We start from the raw sequence: 19,941 nt of genomic DNA, 5'->3' as shown, positions 1-19,941 counted from the left end.
GTGACGTCACCACGATGCTTGTGCCAGGCCAAGTGCACCTTGAGGCCACGTGAAGTGTCGAAAGCCCGCTGGCAGGAGGTCACGGGGCAGACCCAGGTGCCACGGGTCGACTGACCGAGATGACTGGCTGATGCACCACCTGTGCCCCCTACTGTGCCAACTTGCTGTGCTTTAGCCACCCGGCGCTCCGCTCGTTGTTGTGAGCGTCGCTCCTCCGCCCTCCGTTGTTGTTGGAGGGCGACTGCCTCCAACTGCCCAGTAGCGTCCTTCACGAGCCTCCTCCACTGAGGCCGATCTTGACACCGCTGGTACCAGTCATCGGCAAGTCCACTCAGCTCCACGTCCTCCTGTACCACATCACTCCATCTCTTCTCCAGCCCGTGCCGCACCCGTCTAGCCCCCTCGATCCGGCCGAACAAAAGCTGTTTAGGCATGCGGTGGCTGGGCATGCGGGCTACATGACCCAGCCAACGCAGCCTTGCCTGCCGGAGGAGCTCACTGATGGGACTTTGCCCAGATCTTTCAAGGATTTGTGAGCTCCTCACACAAACACAGTCACACATATACACACACGCACGCACACACACGCACACAGTCACACATATACACACACGCACGCACACACAGACACGCACACACGCGCATACACACACGCAGGCACACACATACACACACGCACGCACACAGACACGCACGCACACAGACACGCACACACACGCGCATACACACACACAAGCACCTCTCACCTGCAAGGCAGCAGTCGCCACTTCTCCTCCCACATCTCTCGTCGCGACAGCTGTAGCGATGGTGCAAGTTTGTTGCTACACCAAATCGGACGATACGAAGGGAGAGATTGAGGCCTAGTTCTAGGCTTTAGGCCTAGCTGTAGGCCTTAGGGCGCTGTGAGTTAATTTTTTATTTAAATGTTTTAATGATTTATGTAAAAGCTTTAAATTTAAATGTTTCTATTTAAAAACATGAGGGAATGTAACATTGTTAAACATAACTCCCTTTCACACACGCGGGGGTACGATACGAAGGGAGAGTTTCAGGCCTAGTTCTAGGCTTTAGGCCTAGCTGTAGGCTTTAGGGCGCTGTGAGTTTTTTTATTTAATTTCAAGGTTTTAATTAAAAGCTATATCAGGGAATAAGGGAATGTTACACGTGTCATGCCAAGTGTTTGCAGTAGGGGGCGATGTTGCTACCAGGATAGCGTCACTGAGTCTAAAGGTTTTTGTAGGGTCATGCCAAGTGTTTGCAGTAGGGGGCGATGTTGATACACGGACGGACAGTCGGACGGACGGACACATTAATCTATTGGTCTGGTCCACTTCGTTCCTACCAGTAAAAGCCACGACCTGTACGCATGTGGAGTCAGCCGTTAATGCTGCACTCGGTGAAATGAAATTATCAATGAGATGAGACGTAGACGCAAAGTGAAGGCGACACGGAGAGGGGGGGGGGTTTACAAATGCACGAAGCAAAACATGCGTGAAAACACGCAGAGCTGAAAAAAATACGACGTAAAATTAACTACGAGCACATCATCCCTCTTGGATTGACTTGTGGGAAGCCAAACGTGCTCACCCAATGAACAAGATCTCGTCCGTTTCGTATAAAGGTTGAATTTCCCATTCTGATTAAGGGGCCACCACCATGGCGCTCTGAGAAGACATTGAGGCAAATATTTAAAGGAAACTGAATCTTAAAGTTAAAATATGGAATTGTGGATTAAAATGCAGCCAATTTTAGTCAATGGGTATCAACACAAATGAGAACGGGAAGTTAACAGCGAAACTACCACGCAAACGAAGGCATCACCACATTGTCCCAAGCATTACAGTTCACTGCAAATAAAATAAAACCTTCAGGACACCACCAAAAAAACGTAGACAAATCAAAAGCACGGAACATCCAAGTGTCGAGCTGTGGTCTTTTATTGATCAAAATCCCGCATTACAGATCGAGTGACCCTCTCACTTCTTCTTGGGTTCAACACCGCCGTCCTCCGCCGCCTCCTTGGCGCGCTTGGCGCGGATGCCAAAGAGCCTGGCGTGGCTGCGAGCCACGCGCAGGGTGACGAACGCCTTGAAGTTCTTCTCATCCTCCGTGATCTTGCGCGCCTTCTCCACCCTCTGGTGCTGTGGGACGAGAGTTTTGGTGGAAAGGAGATGGGTGGGGTGCGGGGTGGGTTGGTATTTAATTAATTATAAGCAAACATCTAAACATTGCATGTTACAATACACATTGATGTCTCTTCAGAAAACATTTGCACCGTCTGAAAACACTGGGAATTTCACATGACTGGATAATTACGCGCAATTACATCTAAATATATAGCATATGGTTGCTTCATCTTGTCGCTACCTATCCACATTGCCACGAGTCGTTTTAAAATAACTAGAAAGCACATCTTTACAGGACTCAACTGACACTTAACAAATTATATATTAAGTTAATGCACTCAATAGTCTTTCTTCAAACTCATAACGAACAGCCAGTAAGACAGCCAAGGTGTAGCTAGAACGTAAGCACTGCCATTTGGGATGCATCGTCCTTTGAACTGTTAAGTTACTGCTTTAACATCCAAAGCGTGAGCAAGTGCCACTTCTCACTAGCATGTGTAGTCGTAGTGACTAGGCGATAAAATGCCACTGCATCATCGGTCGTCAGACAAATCAGGGTTCAGACGGATTTTCATCAATGAGGTACAGAGATTCCGGAGAAGCTGTCATCACACGACCGATAAATGTCAGAGCAGTGGAAATAAACCGTTCATTTCGTCAAATAATCGAGCGAAATGCACTCGAGTTTACCCTAAACGAGGTGCTTTAAAAAAGCAGAACCCCTGACAAAATTACAAATAGGCACGAATGACAAAATGCTGTGCAACAGATGTTACGGATGAACACTGCATGAAAGCACGAGTATATAGGACTCCGTTTGTATAGCTTTAGACACCACAAACATGACGATAATAGCAGCACGTACCTGTGAAATCGGCATCACCGTTCCCTTCAGCTGTGTAGCCAGCTTGAGCTCCTCGGGCTAGAATGAGAGAAACAGAATCGGTGAGAAAAGCAACGTTTCACGAGACCACTTCTCGATCCATTTCACAAGATCCTTCAAAACACAGCGATTGCACCGCGTGTGGAAAGTAGCAAGAATTATAGAAAACGCGGCATGGCTCCCACTGCTGGAAAACCGATAACAGCTGAAATACGCCTTACATGATTGTTGCCATGATGGAAAGGGGCAGTAGTGTACATGCACAATCCTTGTCAATATACTTGCTACATGACATGATCAGCTTTCAAGGCAAAACGTTATTTTAAAACCAACAAAGTTAACCTTTAAGCAGACATGCACTTTGAAACCTTCACCACCTTCAAACACATTTGTTTGAGAGTGGAACTGCATTTACATGCATATTTACATTATAGGGTGCAGAAACTCTTGGTGCATGGGAAAATGCTGCACGTAGCCTTAAATGCAGTTGACAAGGGAAATCTTCAGCTTAAGCATTAAACAAACTTCTAGCAAGGTGTGGAAGTCCACCGGCTTCACTCAGGACGTTAAATATCCCAACGCCATCAGCAAGGGTAGGCCATTGTGTAATGGCATGATCCAAATTTGAAAAAAATTACATGCAAAATTCATACATGGCATATTCTTAGGTTTTTTCGGTTAAGTCACGTAGTTAAAAATTAATAAAAGTAAAATAAAAATAAAATAAAAATCACGACGTTTCGGAGGCAGACGGAAGCTTGTGTTGCTGTACAGCTAATGTGCTGTGACGTTTTTACCTGAAGACGGAAGCTTGTGTTGCCTCCAAAACGTCGTGATTTTTATTTTACCGAAAAAACCTAAGAATATGAATCCTTGCAGTCACGAAAGCTTCAAATCTAGAATTAATACATGGCAATCATCACACCTCTCCCCAACTGCGAAAACATGGCAGGACTCTCCTGAAAGCAGCCACGAGACTCTGCGAGGCTTTCCTGGGGAACCAAGTGTAGTAATAATAACGAAGCAACACGCACCGAGCTGTCTCCCTTGGCAGGCTTGGCGGCCCTCTTGGGGAAGAGGATGAGCTTGGAGCGGTAGATCTTGAGACGCTGCACGTTGGCCTGCAGGGACTCTGTTGACTTGTTGCGCCGCCGGTGATCCACCGCGATGCCGATTGTGCGAGCCACCTTGCGGTTGATGCCGGCAGCCTGGAGGAAAACACAAAGGGTTCCATATAAAGCAGTGTTCTTCATTGCAAGGCAGCCCCTGGTGGCCATGAGTGCAGCCCCTCACTGATGTATTACACTGGTCACTCTTTTTCTGGCATAAGGTATTCCAACGGTCTTAAGGTAATTTTGGGGTGCCGATTCCAAATCTGGCATCAGTTTTTGTCCATCACATCAGGTTTTTGAGATATCAAATATTGCATTTTCAATAAAAACTGCAGAAGAAAAATATTAAATAAATGTGGATATCTACATAAAATGATATTATAAACACACTATCTTAAAAATACAGCACCATATTTTAACACTAAAGCAGTCACCGACTCGCAACAACTTGCAATCATAAGTGACAGAGTTAATTTCGGGTAAAATCAATGAAAATGGGGTATGCCGATAGCATAAAATGAGATGTGATAGAGCAAATCTGAGATCAGATTTGGAATCAACACCCTGAAATTAGTCTAGAACAGCTGCAAAAGTCCAGGCCAGATTTTTTTTGTTGACCAGTGTTATCAATGAAAGTGCCTCCCTTTTGAAAATTAGCAAAGAACGCCGAGCAATAAAGCATTAAGCGACATGGCCGGCAATGTTGTTATACAAGCACAGACAACAATTTCTACATATGCCATATACTCGAGATTTTTTACAAAGAAAAAATTGTCGGCTTACATTAAGGGAACTAAATGTGTTTTCTGGAAGAGATCACAAGTTTCATAGCCTTGGTATCCCCATCATGTGCTGATGAACTATGTGTGTTGTACATAGAGAAAACACAAACAATATTTTTAAAAACCGATTGACAAAGGAACTGTTGGAATCAGATGTTTATGGAAGTGTACAATACCGATGTCAGAAAACAAAACTTCAACAGATGGGTGCCATTCACATTTTCAGAAGCAAATTCCGCTTTATCCAACCCTGCCATGCTGGGGGATTTAACTGGTGACCTCTGGATTCCAAGTCCAGTGGACTAACCATTCCACCATGGCAGCTTCCCCCCATCATCTATGCAACAGGTGGTCAACACAAAGCCATGAAAGCCCATTTAAATTTACCAAAATCACCAATACAACCTTTTCCCATGTAAAAGGCAGAAGCAGAGAGAAGTAAAGTTGGATGACCACCGAAAAGGGGGGGGGGGTGGAGACGTAAAACGACAGACACGCACAGGTGCTCACCTTCAGCTCCTCGAGGGAGAATCCGCGCCCGGAGCGCACCTTGGTGTGGTAACGCACCGTGGGGCAGCGCACGACGGGCCTGAGGTCACCTCCCACTGGCCTGGGGGCGATCTTCCGGGCCTTTGCAAGACGATTCTTGCGCCTATGGAACCACGCGCACAACTGCGGTGGTCAAACCTTTGTTCTTGATGATGGAACGTGGCTTTGCAAAACCCATCGCCGGTTTTAGCTACTCACTTTTTTTTCTGATTTAACTCAAGGCGCACACTCATTACTTTGTATTTATATCACAAGGTATAATCAAGGTATAATGGATTGTGACATGGTGCCCGCAGCAACTAAATATTTAAACAACTACAATTATAACAAATTGCTTTAAAACTACATCTTATAATAGTAGTGCATGACACCATGGAGCAAGATAGTGGGTGGGTTTTACTGCTGTCAGACAAAAAGGGTTCGAGGGTATCATCAACAGATGTACAGAGATTCCGGAGAATGTCATCACCCAGCAGAAGATTGCCACCCCTTACCTTGAGTCCTACACTTCACAAGTAATTTATTTTAAATGGCTTTGCCGTTGCAGTGGTTACGAATTGTTGCAGTGGTTGAGTGCTCTAAAGCAAAAACCATGGTTCATCAAAACCTGCCCCATCTTGGTGTACAAGTGGAAATGTTCACTCCAAAAATGGACAATGCCAACCTTTAAAAAACTATTTACGGACAACTATTTATTTTTATTACGCACAAGCCAATTTAGACAAGTCGTATTTTTCAAGACACGTAGGCCATACAATCTGTGTAGGCCAATCAGATAAATGGGTTTGATTCCTAATCCATAGAGGTTTTTGGGTTAAATCGCGTAAATATATGCGTCGTTAAAACCCACCACCACCCAACAGCCAACTAGTAAGGGTCGTCACGTAAACAGAACGTGCCAATTCGTCACAGACCAAAAATGTACTGTAAAAGACATTAGCAAACACACGAATCACTAACGCGTGCTAAACACTTGTTAAGTAGTTTGGCCCTTTCAATTAGAATTACGATGCCACCGATCCAACATGCGCAGCAGGGGACTTGGTAACGTCGGTGATGTGGTGGTGCAGGTCCAAGTAGGAATCACGCTGTATTCCCGTATGTCCTGAAGCAGAAGATTATTGCTGGATCCATTTACATTTGCAAATTTGATTTGTAACTTTGATCATTACCTGTGTATCAATAGTCTAGTTTTAATGCGCCATTGTATTGAGAGACTATTATCTCGGTGGGGTCCGGGAGTGTTTTGTTGTTGCTTTCTGCTGCCTTGCCCAACCTTGATAAATCAGACATGTTATTTATATTTAGTGACTTGCTTATCGCTTTTTTTCTTCATTTAGCCCTATCGTTTTTGCTGTATTGTTTGCTGTTGTGACTCGCCGACTCCCCGTGCCGGACATCCGTGGGCGAAAAAAAGAGAGGGCTTCATAGCTAATCAGATTCCTCCTCCAGATTCGGACCCCGACACGCGCCATGCGAAAACATGCGACACTCGGGTGGGCATACTCTTTGGTTCTTTCGGTAAAGTCACGTAGGCCACGTGGCAACTCGAGTGGCAGTATACCTCACCTGCGCTCCTTGCGGGCGGGCTGGTTGAACCACGTGCGCACCCTCTTCTGCCAGTCCTTGTGGAAATGCGCATTTGGGATCATGTTGTTCCGCTTGGGCGCCATGCTTGCGTTTTGTTAGTCGGCCCTGCGAAACCCAAACAAACACGTAAATCCAACGTTCCTTCCACACCGATTAGCTACGTCCGACGCGAAAGAAGTTCAACGTACAGTACATAGACTGGACTTGGGTTAAAACGAGCTTCATAGTTCATAGGATTCCTCCAGTATACATAAATATTATTCTGATACACGTAATGTGTTAAGGCGAAACAACCACAGCTGGTCACGTGCTTAACACCATTTTGGTAACACCCACTCGTGCAGATTATTGCGTGTACATCCATGCTGCACACGCCAGCGTGACGGAGATTAAACCAAAAATTATGTTTCGGGCAAACTCGAAGAGCAAAGATAGTGGGTGGGTTTTACTGCTGTCAGACAAAAGGGTTCGATGGTATCATCAACAGATGTACAGAGATTCCGGAGAATGTCATCACCCAGCAGAAGATTGTCACCCCTCATCGCCTAATCTCTAGGAGTTGCCCGTCAACCCACTAGTCAAAACCAGTGAAGATAAAGCCCCCTAACATTGCTCTCGTGGCTCCTGCTGGCATTTAAAAAAAATCCCGCACGCCCATCCGAACATCAGCAGCGGCCACGGTCAATCCACTGCTGGACAAAGGGCCTCTCACCACACCAAAGTCAACGCCACAATCACAAGTTATTTATATCGGAGGAATACTGATGAGCCATGAGCTTCCCTCCCCCCTACAGACGTCCAGGTCAGAACGTTACAAACGCACGGCTAGGATCTGCAGACGAGGCGTTACGAACACTCGAGATCCGTTGCACGCCTTTTGGCTGCCCACTCCCTCCCACGTCCCCTATTCTTCACCATCACAGCCAGCATGGATGGCATCTTCTAGCACCGCCGCGTGCCAAACAAAGCCCGCATACGTTTGTAAAGTTTTGTCGTCGTCGTTGTTAAACCTGCGTGGTACATCTAATGTACGTCTCCGCAACACGTGGGCGGCAACACGGTGGATTGAACCACTGCTGCCCGAGTCGAGTTACTGTACGAAGGGTATCGCTTAAATCAATTCACGCACAGATTCTGGCCTTACGATTCACTCCCGATTATCGTCTTTTTCTCCACGTTTCCCTCGCATGTTACACGTCCGTCTCTTTTACAATTCAGCAAATTGAACCCACAGGAGACAGGACGGAAGATAAACTCAGAGGGCCCAACATTCACGATGCACGCACGAATCGATATCGCATGGAGGCAAAGCGAGGGAAGAGAGAGGGAGGACGCGACACGTCTCCATCCAGTTCGCGCGAATCCCAACGTCTCCCTTCATCCGCGCCGACCGCGCCGCTAAACGTCGCGGCTCCTTGAGCTCTCCGAGCGTGGCCGTGGCGCGGCGTGCGGAGCGCGGGCGACCGCGGATGGCCGCCGATTGCGACGGAGCCACGGAGCGCAACTCACCGCTGGCGAGAATGGCCGCGCCGGAAAAGGGACCCGCGCACGGAATTGTGGGGGGTTTAAGGCGTCGGTTTGGGATCACGCCCGAGCTATCACGAGATTTGGGCCGAGGGCGCTTCTCGTGACGAGCAAGTCTCGCGAGACTTGATTGGCCCCGCCTTTAAAGGGACTGCGTTGCGAAACTTGCAGGGTTTGCCATCGCATACAGGACCTGTCAACCCCTTATCAGATAAATTCAGACCTTATTGATCAACCCCGTGTCTCTTATAAATCTCAACGTTCATCCTATACACGACACTATGCACTATACTATAAACTCCACTATACAGTACACTATACACTACACTATTATACACTACACTACTATACACTACACTATACACTACACTACTACAGGACCTGTCAACCCCTTATCATACCAATTCAGACCTTATTGGTCAACCCCGTGTCTCTTATGAATCTCAACGTTCATCCTATATACGACACTATACACTAAACTATAAAAGCTCATCAGCGAGCCCCACGACCACACAGCCCAGCTTCCACAACACAGAGCTCATCAGCGAGCCCACAAACCACACCGCCCAGCTTCCACAACACATAACTCATCAGCAAGCCCCAGCACCACACGGCACGGCTTCAACAGCACAGAGCTCATCCGTGAGCCCACAACCACACCGCCCAGCTTCCACAACACAACTCATCAGCAAGCCCCAGCACCGCACGGCACGGCTTCCACAACACAGAGCTCATCAGCGAGCCCACAAACCACACTGCCCAGCTTCTACAACACAGAACTCATCAGCAAGCCCCAGCACCGCACGGCACGGCTTCCACAACACAGAGCTCATCAGCGAGCCCACAAACCACACCGGCCAGCTTCTACAACACAGAACTCATCAGCAAGCCCCAGCACCGCACGGCACGGCTTCCACAACACAGAGCTCATCCGTGAGCCCACAACCACACCGCCCAGCTTCTACAACACAGAACTCATCAGCAAGCCCCAGCACCGCACGGCACGGCTTCCACAACACAGAGCTCATCAGCGAGCCCACAAACCACACCGCCCAGCTTCTACAACACAGAACTCATCAGCAAGCCCCAGCACCGCACGGCACGGCTTCCACAACACAGAGCTCATCAGCGAGCCCACAAACCACACCGCCCAGCTTCAACACATAACTCATCAGCAAGCCCCAGCACTACACGGCACGGCTTCAACAGCACAGAGCTCATCCGTGAGCCCACAACCACACCGCCCAGCTTCTACAACACATAACTCATCAGCAAGCCCCAGCACCACACGGCACGGCTTCAACAGCACAGAGCTCATCCGTGAGCCCACAACCACACCGCCCAGCTTCTACAACACATAACTCATCAGCAAGCCCCAGCACCACACGGCACGGCTTCAACAGCACAGAGCTCATCCGTGAGCCCACAACCACACCGCCCAGCTTCCACAACACAGAGCTCATCAGCAAGCCCCACCACCACATTGCCCAGCTTCCGTCTTCCACGGCAAGAATGGGCAGCACTTGTCCGGTTCGGCACAAACCACAGAAAAATCGGACGCCTAATGCACAAGTGGAGGATCAAAGCCCGTCTTGATCTCCTGTGCGGGTCTGCGGCTATGATCGGAAAACCATGGACCACATTACATCGCACTGCCCCAATTTACATTTAAAGGTCCTGGGTGAGAGGATGTATCTGCATTCTGCAGTTCACCGACTCTCAAAGCAATTCAATAGTTACATCACTGAGAATCTCTATTAAACTAATACATTTGAAAGTTAATCTTTATTGTCCACACAAAAGAGTGTAGGATTTACGGGTCTTTACAGACAGGGCAAAGCGTATCCACCCATTTAGGTCACATTGTATAGGCGGGAGTGACTTGTGTGACTCTGCCTCAGTGTTTCGATTTAAAGCTTTCGTGATTGCAGGGATTAATCTTCTTGGTTCTTTCGGTAAAGTCACGTAGAATGCTTGCGTTGTGGCCGAAACGTCGTGAGAAATATTGTATTATTTTATTATTTCCATTCTACGTGAATTTACCGAAAGAACCAAGAAGATGCCTCAGTGTTCTTCACTCATTTTCAGAGCGGGGGTGAGGAAGAGGGGGGGGGCACTTTCGCCGATAACTCTTCATTTTATTTTACCAGGGAAGGCCCACTGAGCCACACCGCTCTTTTTCAGAAGCGACCTGGCTATCACGAATGATAGCTCAACGAAAACACGAGTGTGTGCGGGCCGCCAAGCATTTGAAACAATTGGGGGGTTTGACAGCAGCGCAATTATGTTGTGAGGGTGGGGGGTGTTGTCACGTGTTGTGTATTGTCGGGGGCCGCACGTAAGGCCCACCAGTGGCCTGAGGGCCTCGCAATGCAGAGCACTGCTTTACCCTGTTTCGCAACCTCCGTAGTGAGCAGCAGATGGCAGTGCAGCATTATCCATTGTCCTGCATTGCACACCACCCGCACATGCTCACCGCCTTTGTAAGCCAGCAATAACTATAGAGCATTGTGAAGTATGGTTAAGTTCTAGATTTGAAGCTTTCGTGACTGCAAGGATTCATATTCTTAGGTTTTTTCGGTAAAGTCACGTAGGTAAAAAAGTTAAAATTAATTAAAGTAAAATAAAAATCACGACGTTTCGGAGGCAACACAAGCTTCCGTTCTGTGACAGTTCCTCCTGAAGACGGAAGCTTGTGTTGCCTCCGAAACGTTGTGATTTTTATTTTATTTTTATTTTACTTTTATTAATTTAAATGTTTTACCTACGTGACTTTACCGAAAAAACCTAAGAATATGGTTAAGTTACCCCTACGACCGACTGTTTCTCGGTCGTGGTGGCCTTTGTCAAGCAGTAACTTAACAATAGGGTTGTACATGTAGATTATTATTAACGAATACATTCTGGATCCTGCATTGATGGGATACTATAAACTTTTTTTTATTTTACCAGGTAAGGACCACTTGGCATGATAGCTATTTTTCAGCAGCGACCTGGCCACGAATGATAGCTCAACGAAGTGGCTTATCACGTGGACATTTATAGCAGCCAGATGTTCTAAACGCGCGTTGGTTCTAAATGTGGAGGGAAAAAAACAGAAGGACCCGGAGAAAATGTCACGCGGCCACAGGGAGAGAGATACACGCAAACTCCAAATATTCAACAGCCGTCAGTGTTTGGATCGAACCCTCGACCTCCTGCATACCAGGCGAGGGAGTTGACATCTCGCCACCGCAGCGATTAAATGTTGATGGTGGCCCCTAGATACAACCCGAATGGCAATATACCACAGGGAAGGTGCAACCCAAATAAGGGGATACATATTACTCGACATATATAAGTGGACGATTGCGGTGGAATGCATCAGTGATTGAACAATTGTTATTAGTATTATTTTTGTGCTTATTGTTTGCAATAATGGCCAATCGTGCCCTAAAAAAACATCAAATGGGATATCTCTCGCAGAGAAGTACAACGCTTCACATGAGAGAACAGCCCATAGCAGTGGATGCCACAGAGCCATCTCTGACATCCCTTCACGTGATCCCGAGGCTATACAATAGGGGCAGCACTTTCCTACCCCGATGACAGTCAAACCGATCATTTTCAATCTAAGAGGTGGAATTTTGCCAAATTAAGTACTGTACAGTATAAAACGAATTTTAATGTAAGGATGTTTTTTTGGTGTGTGTGTGCAGTCATTGGTGACCGGACCGAGACCATCATTATTAACTCACCATGAACTCTCAGCACTCGAGAAACCGATTGAATCACGGACGACATCCTGAAATCGAACCCAGGATCTCAACGTTGCCAGGCTCAGCGCTCTGACCTCTGAGCCACCCGGCGTCCTCCTCATTAAAGTGTCTTCAATATCCGGTCGCCCCCCCTCTCTCGCCTACCCCCCCCCCCCCACAACCGCATTTTTCACCGAGCAAGCTGGCACACACGCCTAGCTCCAACTATGCTGTCATACACTCACGTTAATCACGTTAATCCTCACAATCATGAGCCACGGCACAGCAGATTCACAAATGTCCCCTTGGGGGCCCTGTTAGAGGGGTGGGGAGGGGGGCTTATATATATTTAAAAAGAAGAGAACACAAGGGACTGCGAAGTAAAAATGCATGACATGGCATGATGTGATTGCTTGGCGGTTTAAGAAGAAGCCCCCCAGGGAAGCATTGGGTGATTTGAGCCCGCTGGCTGAGAAGGTGGAGCTGCGTGGATGTCTTCACCTCACCCTGCGGTTGTGCGGCTTTGAAACAAAAAAAAATCGCATGACATCACCCGCGTGGAACGCGGCTCGCTGCAGCCGCGGAGCCCACGTGCGTTTGGTGTCCGTGGCGCTCTCTCAGTTCGCTATCGGAGCACGAGGCACAGTGTTCACCACCCACCACCACCAGCAGCACTCTCGTTTCCCTGAGTGTGAAGGCCGGGATGCCCACGTGCGTGTGGTGTCCGTGGCGCTCTCTCAGTTCGCTATCGGAGCACGAGGCACAGTGTTCACCACCCACCACCACCAGCAGCACTCTCGTTTCCCTGAGTGTGAAGGCCGGGATGCCCACGTGCGTATGGGTCTGTGGCGCTCTCTCAGTTCACTATCGGAGCACGAGGCACAGTGTTCACCACCACTACCACCAGCACCACCCTCGTTTCCGTGTTTGCGAATTCAACCCAGGCACACAAGAATTGTCACGCTACGTGATTAAACACGTACATGTGGTGATACGCCGTTGGTCGTGGCGGACAAGCGCAAATAACTACAACACAAATCAACACAAATAAAAAAAAGCCGCTGCTGCTGCGAGGATGACCAGAGTTCGCGTATTGATGCTCCTTGACGAGGTCAGCGAGGTATTGTAGTCCATTTGTGGCAAGCAATTTGTGTGTAATGGGTGCATGGTGGCTCTCCCCCGCCCGCCACTTAACCAACTTGCACTGACGAACACGGTGAAGCAGACGCGGCATGGGGAGGCGTTCAACCAACCTGGTTGGACAAAGATCTCATATTGAATACTTCAATTTTAATTCAATTGCAGAGGAAGCATGGCATGGGGTTATTCCATTGATGATATGCTTTTCATAACGAATGCCACAAAATCAGTGCTGCCACTGTCTCCCATCCGGCCAAGCCTTAGAACACGCTCAGGTGTGGCAGTGCAGAACAGAACTTCTGTATTCTGGGAATGCCTGTGGTGGGCCTGGCTTCTATGGGCTCATCACGCCAGCAAGCCACATCACGTCCACGCCAGGGCTTTTTACAAAACTAAAAAAAATACAACCGACAGTAGTGAATATGAGACTATTTTTAACAGATTATATCATACAGCCTTTGCCTCGAAGAAGGAACGTCCTTTGCCGGTCTGCGTGCCCTGGCATTTGCGCAGAATCAATCCATGTAGCAGCCCTCTCTTGTGAATCCACTGCTGGATGAGAGCCTAGCAGCAACGTCGTGCGGATCACGGGAGTTATTTGACCATACTTCACCATTAAGGTCAGCGCAGGTTGGTGAATGAGAACATATATCCGGAAGCATAGACGTACAGTACAGCAATTTATGTTTTTCTCGCACTGCTTTCTGCTGCCCACAACGTGACCCCGCAACAGCCGATAGCACCTGTTTAACGCACGGTGATCACCCCATCCAATCACCATCTGAGTCTCATTTACCTTAACCCCCTGGGTGATGTGGTCATAGGCACGATCAATAGACGTACCGATGCATGCATTGCTCCTGAGATTATTTAGATTATTTCGGGGCTATAATTGCCCAAATGACGGGGCCACTTTGTCTAGCTACCATTTGTGGTCAGGTGTCTTCTGAAAAATAAGTTAATATCTCAGTGGGCTTTGCCTGGTAGGGAGGGGATGGTTTAGTTTTATTTGTACGTGTTTCGGTAATTTGTTTACCTTTATTGTACTTTTCACTACTATCGTGTGTGTACTGTTTGTTGTTGTAACGTTCTTATCGGCCCTTACAGGACATCTGTGAAAAAGAGCTTCATAGCTCATCAGATTCCTCCAGTATAAACAAATATTCTGATTAATAAGAGACACGTCTGTGTGTGTAGCCTGTGCACGGTGAATGTCCACATTGCCACAAAAAATCATGCGGTTACCGGTAATGCACCCCCCCCCCCCCACACACGCAATTTTTACAGCCCGAGTATAAACAAAAGGCGAACGGAATGGCTAGGGCTAACAGGACTTATATAGCAACCTCATACATATTTCACCAGCGTATACATTCAAACACAGCCGGACACAGGCACACAAAAATGTATCATTCCGGGAGTGGGACTCGGCGAGGCGGTGTCAAGAAGTTCATCCCGAGCAGAGAACACGGCGGTGCAAGAATTCTAGATTTGAAGTTTTCGTGACTGCAAGGATTCATACTCTTTGGTTATTTCGGTAAAATCACGTAGGTAAAAAAATAAAAAGATATAAATTTATTTTAAATTAAAATAAATTACGTTTATTTTAATTGTGACTTTACCGACAAAACCCAAGAGGGTGGTGTCAAAAAGTTCATGCCGACCAGAGAGAACGGTGGTGTAACTGGCGCCATCGGTGAACCCGTGCCCTCGGGACGAGTCAGCCTGACACGTGCTCTTTGAAGATTTTTTTTTTATTTATACTGGAGCAATCCGATGAGTTATGAAGCTTTTAAGGCACCTTGTTGTCTCTCGTGTTTGGCTTTTCATTAAATATATATTCAGACATATTCAATGTGTAGCAATGCACAGTGTTTATTTAAAAGTACAACTATTTAACCCTCCCCCAAAATGTAATTCAGCCTCCCTAAAAAAAATACCTGCTGCACATATAAGTGGTCATGATTCACTTTAACAATGTAGTCCATTGATGTATAATTAATTGAGCTGCAATATATATGTAATGTTATTGTGTTTTCATAAATGTGTTACGTTGTGAAGCCAACTGGGCCAGGATTTGGCAAAACCGAGCCCACTTTTCACCCGGGGAAACTGTAGAGCAGCACAGACCAAGCCTAACTAGCTTAACATTAAACTACACAATAATATATTTAAGAATCACAATTAAGAGACAAACAACATATATCCTATTAACATTACAATATATGTTTTACTTAAAATGTCATTTATAGTCATAATTAAACCATCTTATAACCAGATCCTATTTGAGCCTTTTTTGTAGTGGTGAATTATTGTGCACCCAATTGCTAGAACCCGCTAATCGGAGGTGTGGGGCAAAGACAAACAACTAAACACACACACAAAAATTATAAAAAACATGAGTTTTCAATCTAGATAATTAAAAAATACATAGCGCCAGTGGCTTCCTAAAATCGGAAGAGCGTTCCAGACGGCCGCTGAGAAGCGCATCTGAAAGGACGCGCCATGCTGTGATCGTCATTGTTCAATGGCTCAGCCAAAAGCCGCCTATGCTGCTGCTGTTGCTGCGAGGATGACAACCTGAGTTCGTGGGATGATGGTTGATGCTCCTTGCCCAGATTAGCGAGATAAGGGTTACGGACGATGGCCTCAGACACAAGGAATTACAATGCACTTCTTTAGGAAATGCTGGTGCCGGTTTTGCATAACGCGCAAAGCCTGTGTTCATCACGACACTTGTATTATTATACACTGTTATTATTGCTACTACACACTTTTATTGAACTCGCCGTGTCTTCTGTTTGTATCTCAATTTTGGAGCTTTCGTGACTGCAGGAATTATGTTTGAATTCTGTTTGTATTTTTAGGAAGCTTTGACACTTAATATCTTCGCATCTACCGAAGCCTAACGGGCTGTAACTTTCTCTTCTGGATTTGAAGCTTTTGTGGGGGTCGCTAGCCCCCGAAATCCCTCCCTCGATAATGCTAACGGCCGGGCTAGCATCATCAATCGCCCCCCCGCTGCTAAGCGAACCGCTGCTAAGTTCCTCACCCATGGTGTGGGAGCCGTCGCCCGAGGGTTCCACTCCACCGCGGGTCCGCGTAGCAGGCATGGTTAATTACGTACGCGCACACCCACACACACAGCTCTGTACGGCACTCACTCTTGCGCTTCTCTGCGCCGCGCTGGCCGCTCACGTTACAATCGCGCACCTGGGGTACGCCGATTACGCACGCCGCGAGCTTACGCACACACAGTACCACACGCGTTCCCACACGCAACCCGCGCGCTCAGCTCCGCGCAGCGCTCACTCCCGTGGCGAACCACTGTGCACACAGCGCACCCACACGCTCACACTGCACGACAAGATCACGCGAGACCACGCTTCGCTATTAATGATTTATTATATGCCACCTGCGAATTGATGTTGAATCAGTGAGTCGACGAGGCTGGCCTATTCCACTAAACCTGTACCTATTCCCTATTTATCGGCTATGATTCTAATTCCCCTTCTTACTCACTGTTAAGTGTCCACGGCGGTCCGCTGATCCTTCTGTTAACCGCGTGCCTCGGTGCGTCGCACGGACGTCCGGGTCGCTGGCTCGAGCTGCGTCTGGTCGCCTGGCGCTGGAGTAAGAGAGCGATTTCCCCTCTGCGCTCCTCTATTTATCCTCCCTACCTCCCAAAGGGGATGCTGCGCTGAACAATGGGCTCGTGCACCCCAAGCCCGCGCACCGCAGTCCCCAGGCGCTGTTGATATGCTAATCAGTGTGCTGCGTGCAAGGCGTAAATCCTAATTACTCCCTTACCCTTCCTACCAATGGGGCTTGCGCGCTCAAGCGCAATTATCCCAACCCTCCATGACTATGCGCAACAGCCCCTGTGACCCCGCTATTCATGCTGTCCCGTGCCTCCCCTGCTTGCCCCGTCGACTCGTGGGGGTGTGTGTGGGGGGAAATGCGCCTCAACCGCGGTGGCCGAATGCCCCACGCCGCGACCACACCATATTAAGGCCGGCAGCAGCGCCGCGGTACCACGTAGCACGGGGGAGGTCATCCAATTCCCTGATCGCCGAAAACCGTGAGAATTAATCCCGATAAGGGTCTCTCGGATAAAAACCGGTCGATCAGGTAACCTTCCCTTCCAGCTCTATGGGGGGGGGGGGGGGGGGGGGATGCGGGCGGGTGTGTGCTTATGTGGGGCGGGTGATTGGGGGCAGTGCGGTGGGGGAAGCCGGGCGACTCCCTGGCTCGGCAGAGCGGCCCCGTCGCTGTGGCACCACACTTTCGTGACTGCAAGGATTCATACTCTTAGGTTTTTCGGTAAAGTCACGTAGGCAAAAATAACAATAAAATAAATTAATAATAAATCACGACGTTTCGGAGGCAACACAAGTCTCCGTCTTCAGGTGGGACCGTCACAGCTAAATTTACTGTATCGAGTGAAGATAAATCCAAAAGACAAGATCTTTAACCAGTATTTAAACGTCGTGATTTATTATTATTACTATTTTATTTATTAATTTATTATATTTTTTTACCTACGTGACTTTACCGAAAAACCTAAGAGTATGAAACTTTCTCCCCCGTTGTCGTCTTATTCTTGCTTTTAACAAAAAGTTACTCGTTAATTATCGTAAATTTTACCTCCCCCCCTCCCTCTTTTTGAAATCACGAATGGTCGCGCCCACCCTCAGACGACAAACGTCTCGTGCAATCACAGCGGCTGTTGCTGTACCCCCAGGGGGTCCGCGCACCCCCAGGGGGTCCGCGTACCCCCGTTTGAGAACCACTGCTCTGGCAAGCGACGTGGCGGGGTAGTTCGGGTACTCTGCGTTCTGAGAGGCTCGTTACATTCTCCGTATTCTTCTTTCGTAGATGACATTGATTTTAACTGCTGCTGCTGAGCGAAGAAAGGAAGACCTAACAGAGAATGGCTTGACGACGACGTAAGAGATCGGTGCTCGACAGATGTAGCCACGACTTGAGCACAAGGCCGTAATTAGAATATATATTGGGGGGACACATCCCCCCCCCCCCCCCAATATTCAAATACAGTGTATGCTCAAAATGTCCCCCCCAATATATTGCAGTAAAATATATTTCTGTTCATATGATTGTAGTTATGGTTGTACTTTATTAATCCCGAATCTCTGCCATTACATACAATGAAAAAAGAAAAGGTAAAAAAGAAAAAACTGAAATGTAATACAATACACTACTAGACATTATTGTAAAAAATAAATCAAAAGTCCATCCTATGTGTTAGTGAATAAAAAAATATATTTTAGGCAGGAAATGAGTTTTCAAATTTAGATTTTTTTTTCGGGGGGGGGACCCCCAGACCCCCTGGAAGATTTGGTCCCCCCCAATGTTGACTCCATGGCTACGGCCTTGCTTGAGCATATTGGCACAAGACAGAGGAGAGTGGAAACAAATGACGACAAACGGGCAGGGCTGGATTTAGGTTCTTGTAGGCCCCAGGCACTTCTCTTTAATAGGCCTTTCGTGATCACTTTTATAAGTTGGTACTGCTGCTCCATGGTTACGAATACCTCCGCTTTAACTATTTTCTTTCACGCGTAGGATAACGCCGCCTTTGTCTTCCCTTGCACTACTCTCTGTTGAGGATGAGATTGTGCGAAAAAATACGCAATTTGAAGATGTTATTGTTTATTTTGCAATGAAAATTTTTTCTCGAAAATGTCATCTCCGGTATTAATTTTTGTTACCTTGTGAAAAACAAGAAGATGACTCTGCCTCTTTATTTACACACTGTGCCTATCCTTGCTATATACATATATATTTATTCAAGAAGATGTCTTGGTAAAAAAAATGTGTAAAAAAAAACAACAACAAAAACGTGGTCATTTGTTTTCGTAGGCCCTTTAGTTTTTACAGGCCCTAGGCACGATACCTACTGTGCCTATTGGATAATAGAGACCCCGACTCTGGGCTATCGTGATGATGATGCTGCTGGTGACATTTCTGTGTAGAGGGCGCTGTGGGTCTTGCCGTAAAAGTCCCACAAAGATTATGCTGCTGCTGCTGCTGTGGGTTTTCACAATCTCGTTTCCTAGCAATGAGACTGCACCCAGCCCTCGCCGGACAAGACCCCGTTGTCGCGTGTGACACACCGCCCAAATATGCACCTACAAAAAAAAGCCGCAGGTGTTTGTTTTTCTTAGTTTCTGGAGTCGCATTCCTATAAATCTCAACACTACCCCCACCCCCTTGACTCGTGGTTCGTTGAGGATGTTTGTAAAACTGTCTGTCACACAGAGGGACTTAACAAAAAGCGGTTTAAGTTGGTTTACATCAGCTGTGAGCGATGCAATTGATGGTCACTTTTTCAGCAGAGATCTAACGATACCAACAATATCGATTGAGGATCAATGTTTTTTTTTGGTATACGTATGTGTTGTATGTTATGGGTTCACGTGACCTCTGCGTATAGCACTTGGGTCACGACCTTCATGACAAGGTTAAACAAATTGA

At 47.3% G+C, this 19,941-nt stretch overlaps 2 protein-coding genes and 3 non-coding genes across 5 annotated transcripts in view; 1 reads left to right on the top strand and 4 right to left on the bottom strand.

Moving 5' to 3' along the window:
- The window catches only part of LOC133355844 (cytochrome c oxidase subunit 4 isoform 1, mitochondrial-like), a 554,855-nt gene that overhangs the window by 428,878 nt on the left and 106,036 nt on the right, over positions 1-19,941 (top strand). The window lies entirely within an intron of this gene.
- Positions 1,920-8,674, bottom strand: LOC133355912 (large ribosomal subunit protein eL13-like). Its single transcript, XM_061573331.1, has 6 exons — positions 8,552-8,674; positions 7,022-7,147; positions 5,414-5,555; positions 4,044-4,217; positions 2,992-3,048; positions 1,920-2,141 (listed from the first exon to the last, which is right to left on the bottom strand). Exons 2-6 carry the CDS (start codon positions 7,123-7,125, stop codon positions 1,977-1,979), a joined length of 642 nt encoding a protein of 213 aa, XP_061429315.1. The 5' UTR covers positions 7,126-7,147; positions 8,552-8,674; the 3' UTR covers positions 1,920-1,976.
- Positions 2,643-2,737, bottom strand: LOC133356016 (small nucleolar RNA MBII-202). The gene has a single exon (XR_009756809.1). It is a non-coding gene; the product is annotated as a small nucleolar RNA MBII-202 (small nucleolar RNA).
- Positions 5,841-5,920, bottom strand: LOC133356021 (small nucleolar RNA MBII-202). The gene has a single exon (XR_009756813.1). It is a non-coding gene; the product is annotated as a small nucleolar RNA MBII-202 (small nucleolar RNA).
- Positions 7,480-7,558, bottom strand: LOC133356018 (small nucleolar RNA MBII-202). Its single transcript, XR_009756811.1, has one exon. It is a non-coding gene; the product is annotated as a small nucleolar RNA MBII-202 (small nucleolar RNA).

Source organism: Lethenteron reissneri, chromosome 52 (genome assembly GCF_015708825.2).
Source record: "Lethenteron reissneri isolate LAM-NWPU_2019-01 chromosome 52, ASM1570882v1, whole genome shotgun sequence".
Taxonomy (NCBI): domain Eukaryota; kingdom Metazoa; phylum Chordata; class Hyperoartia; order Petromyzontiformes; family Petromyzontidae; genus Lethenteron; species Lethenteron reissneri.
The sequence above is the reverse complement of the archived record's forward strand: the minus strand, read 5'-3'. Positions and strand labels throughout refer to the sequence as shown.

Excerpts from the sequence above, each read along its gene's own strand:
- LOC133355912 (XM_061573331.1), bottom strand. The coding sequence starts at position 7,125 with ATGGCGCCCAAGCGGAACAACATGATCCCAAATGCGCATTTCCACAAG. Across the intron at positions 5,556-7,021 it reads CCCGCCCGCAAGGAGCGCAG|GCGCAAGAATCGTCTTGCAA; the intron begins GTGAGGTATACT and ends GTGGTTCCATAG. Across the intron at positions 3,049-4,043 it reads CTGCCAAGGGAGACAGCTCG|CCCGAGGAGCTCAAGCTGGC; the intron begins GTGCGTGTTGCT and ends CTCTCATTCTAG.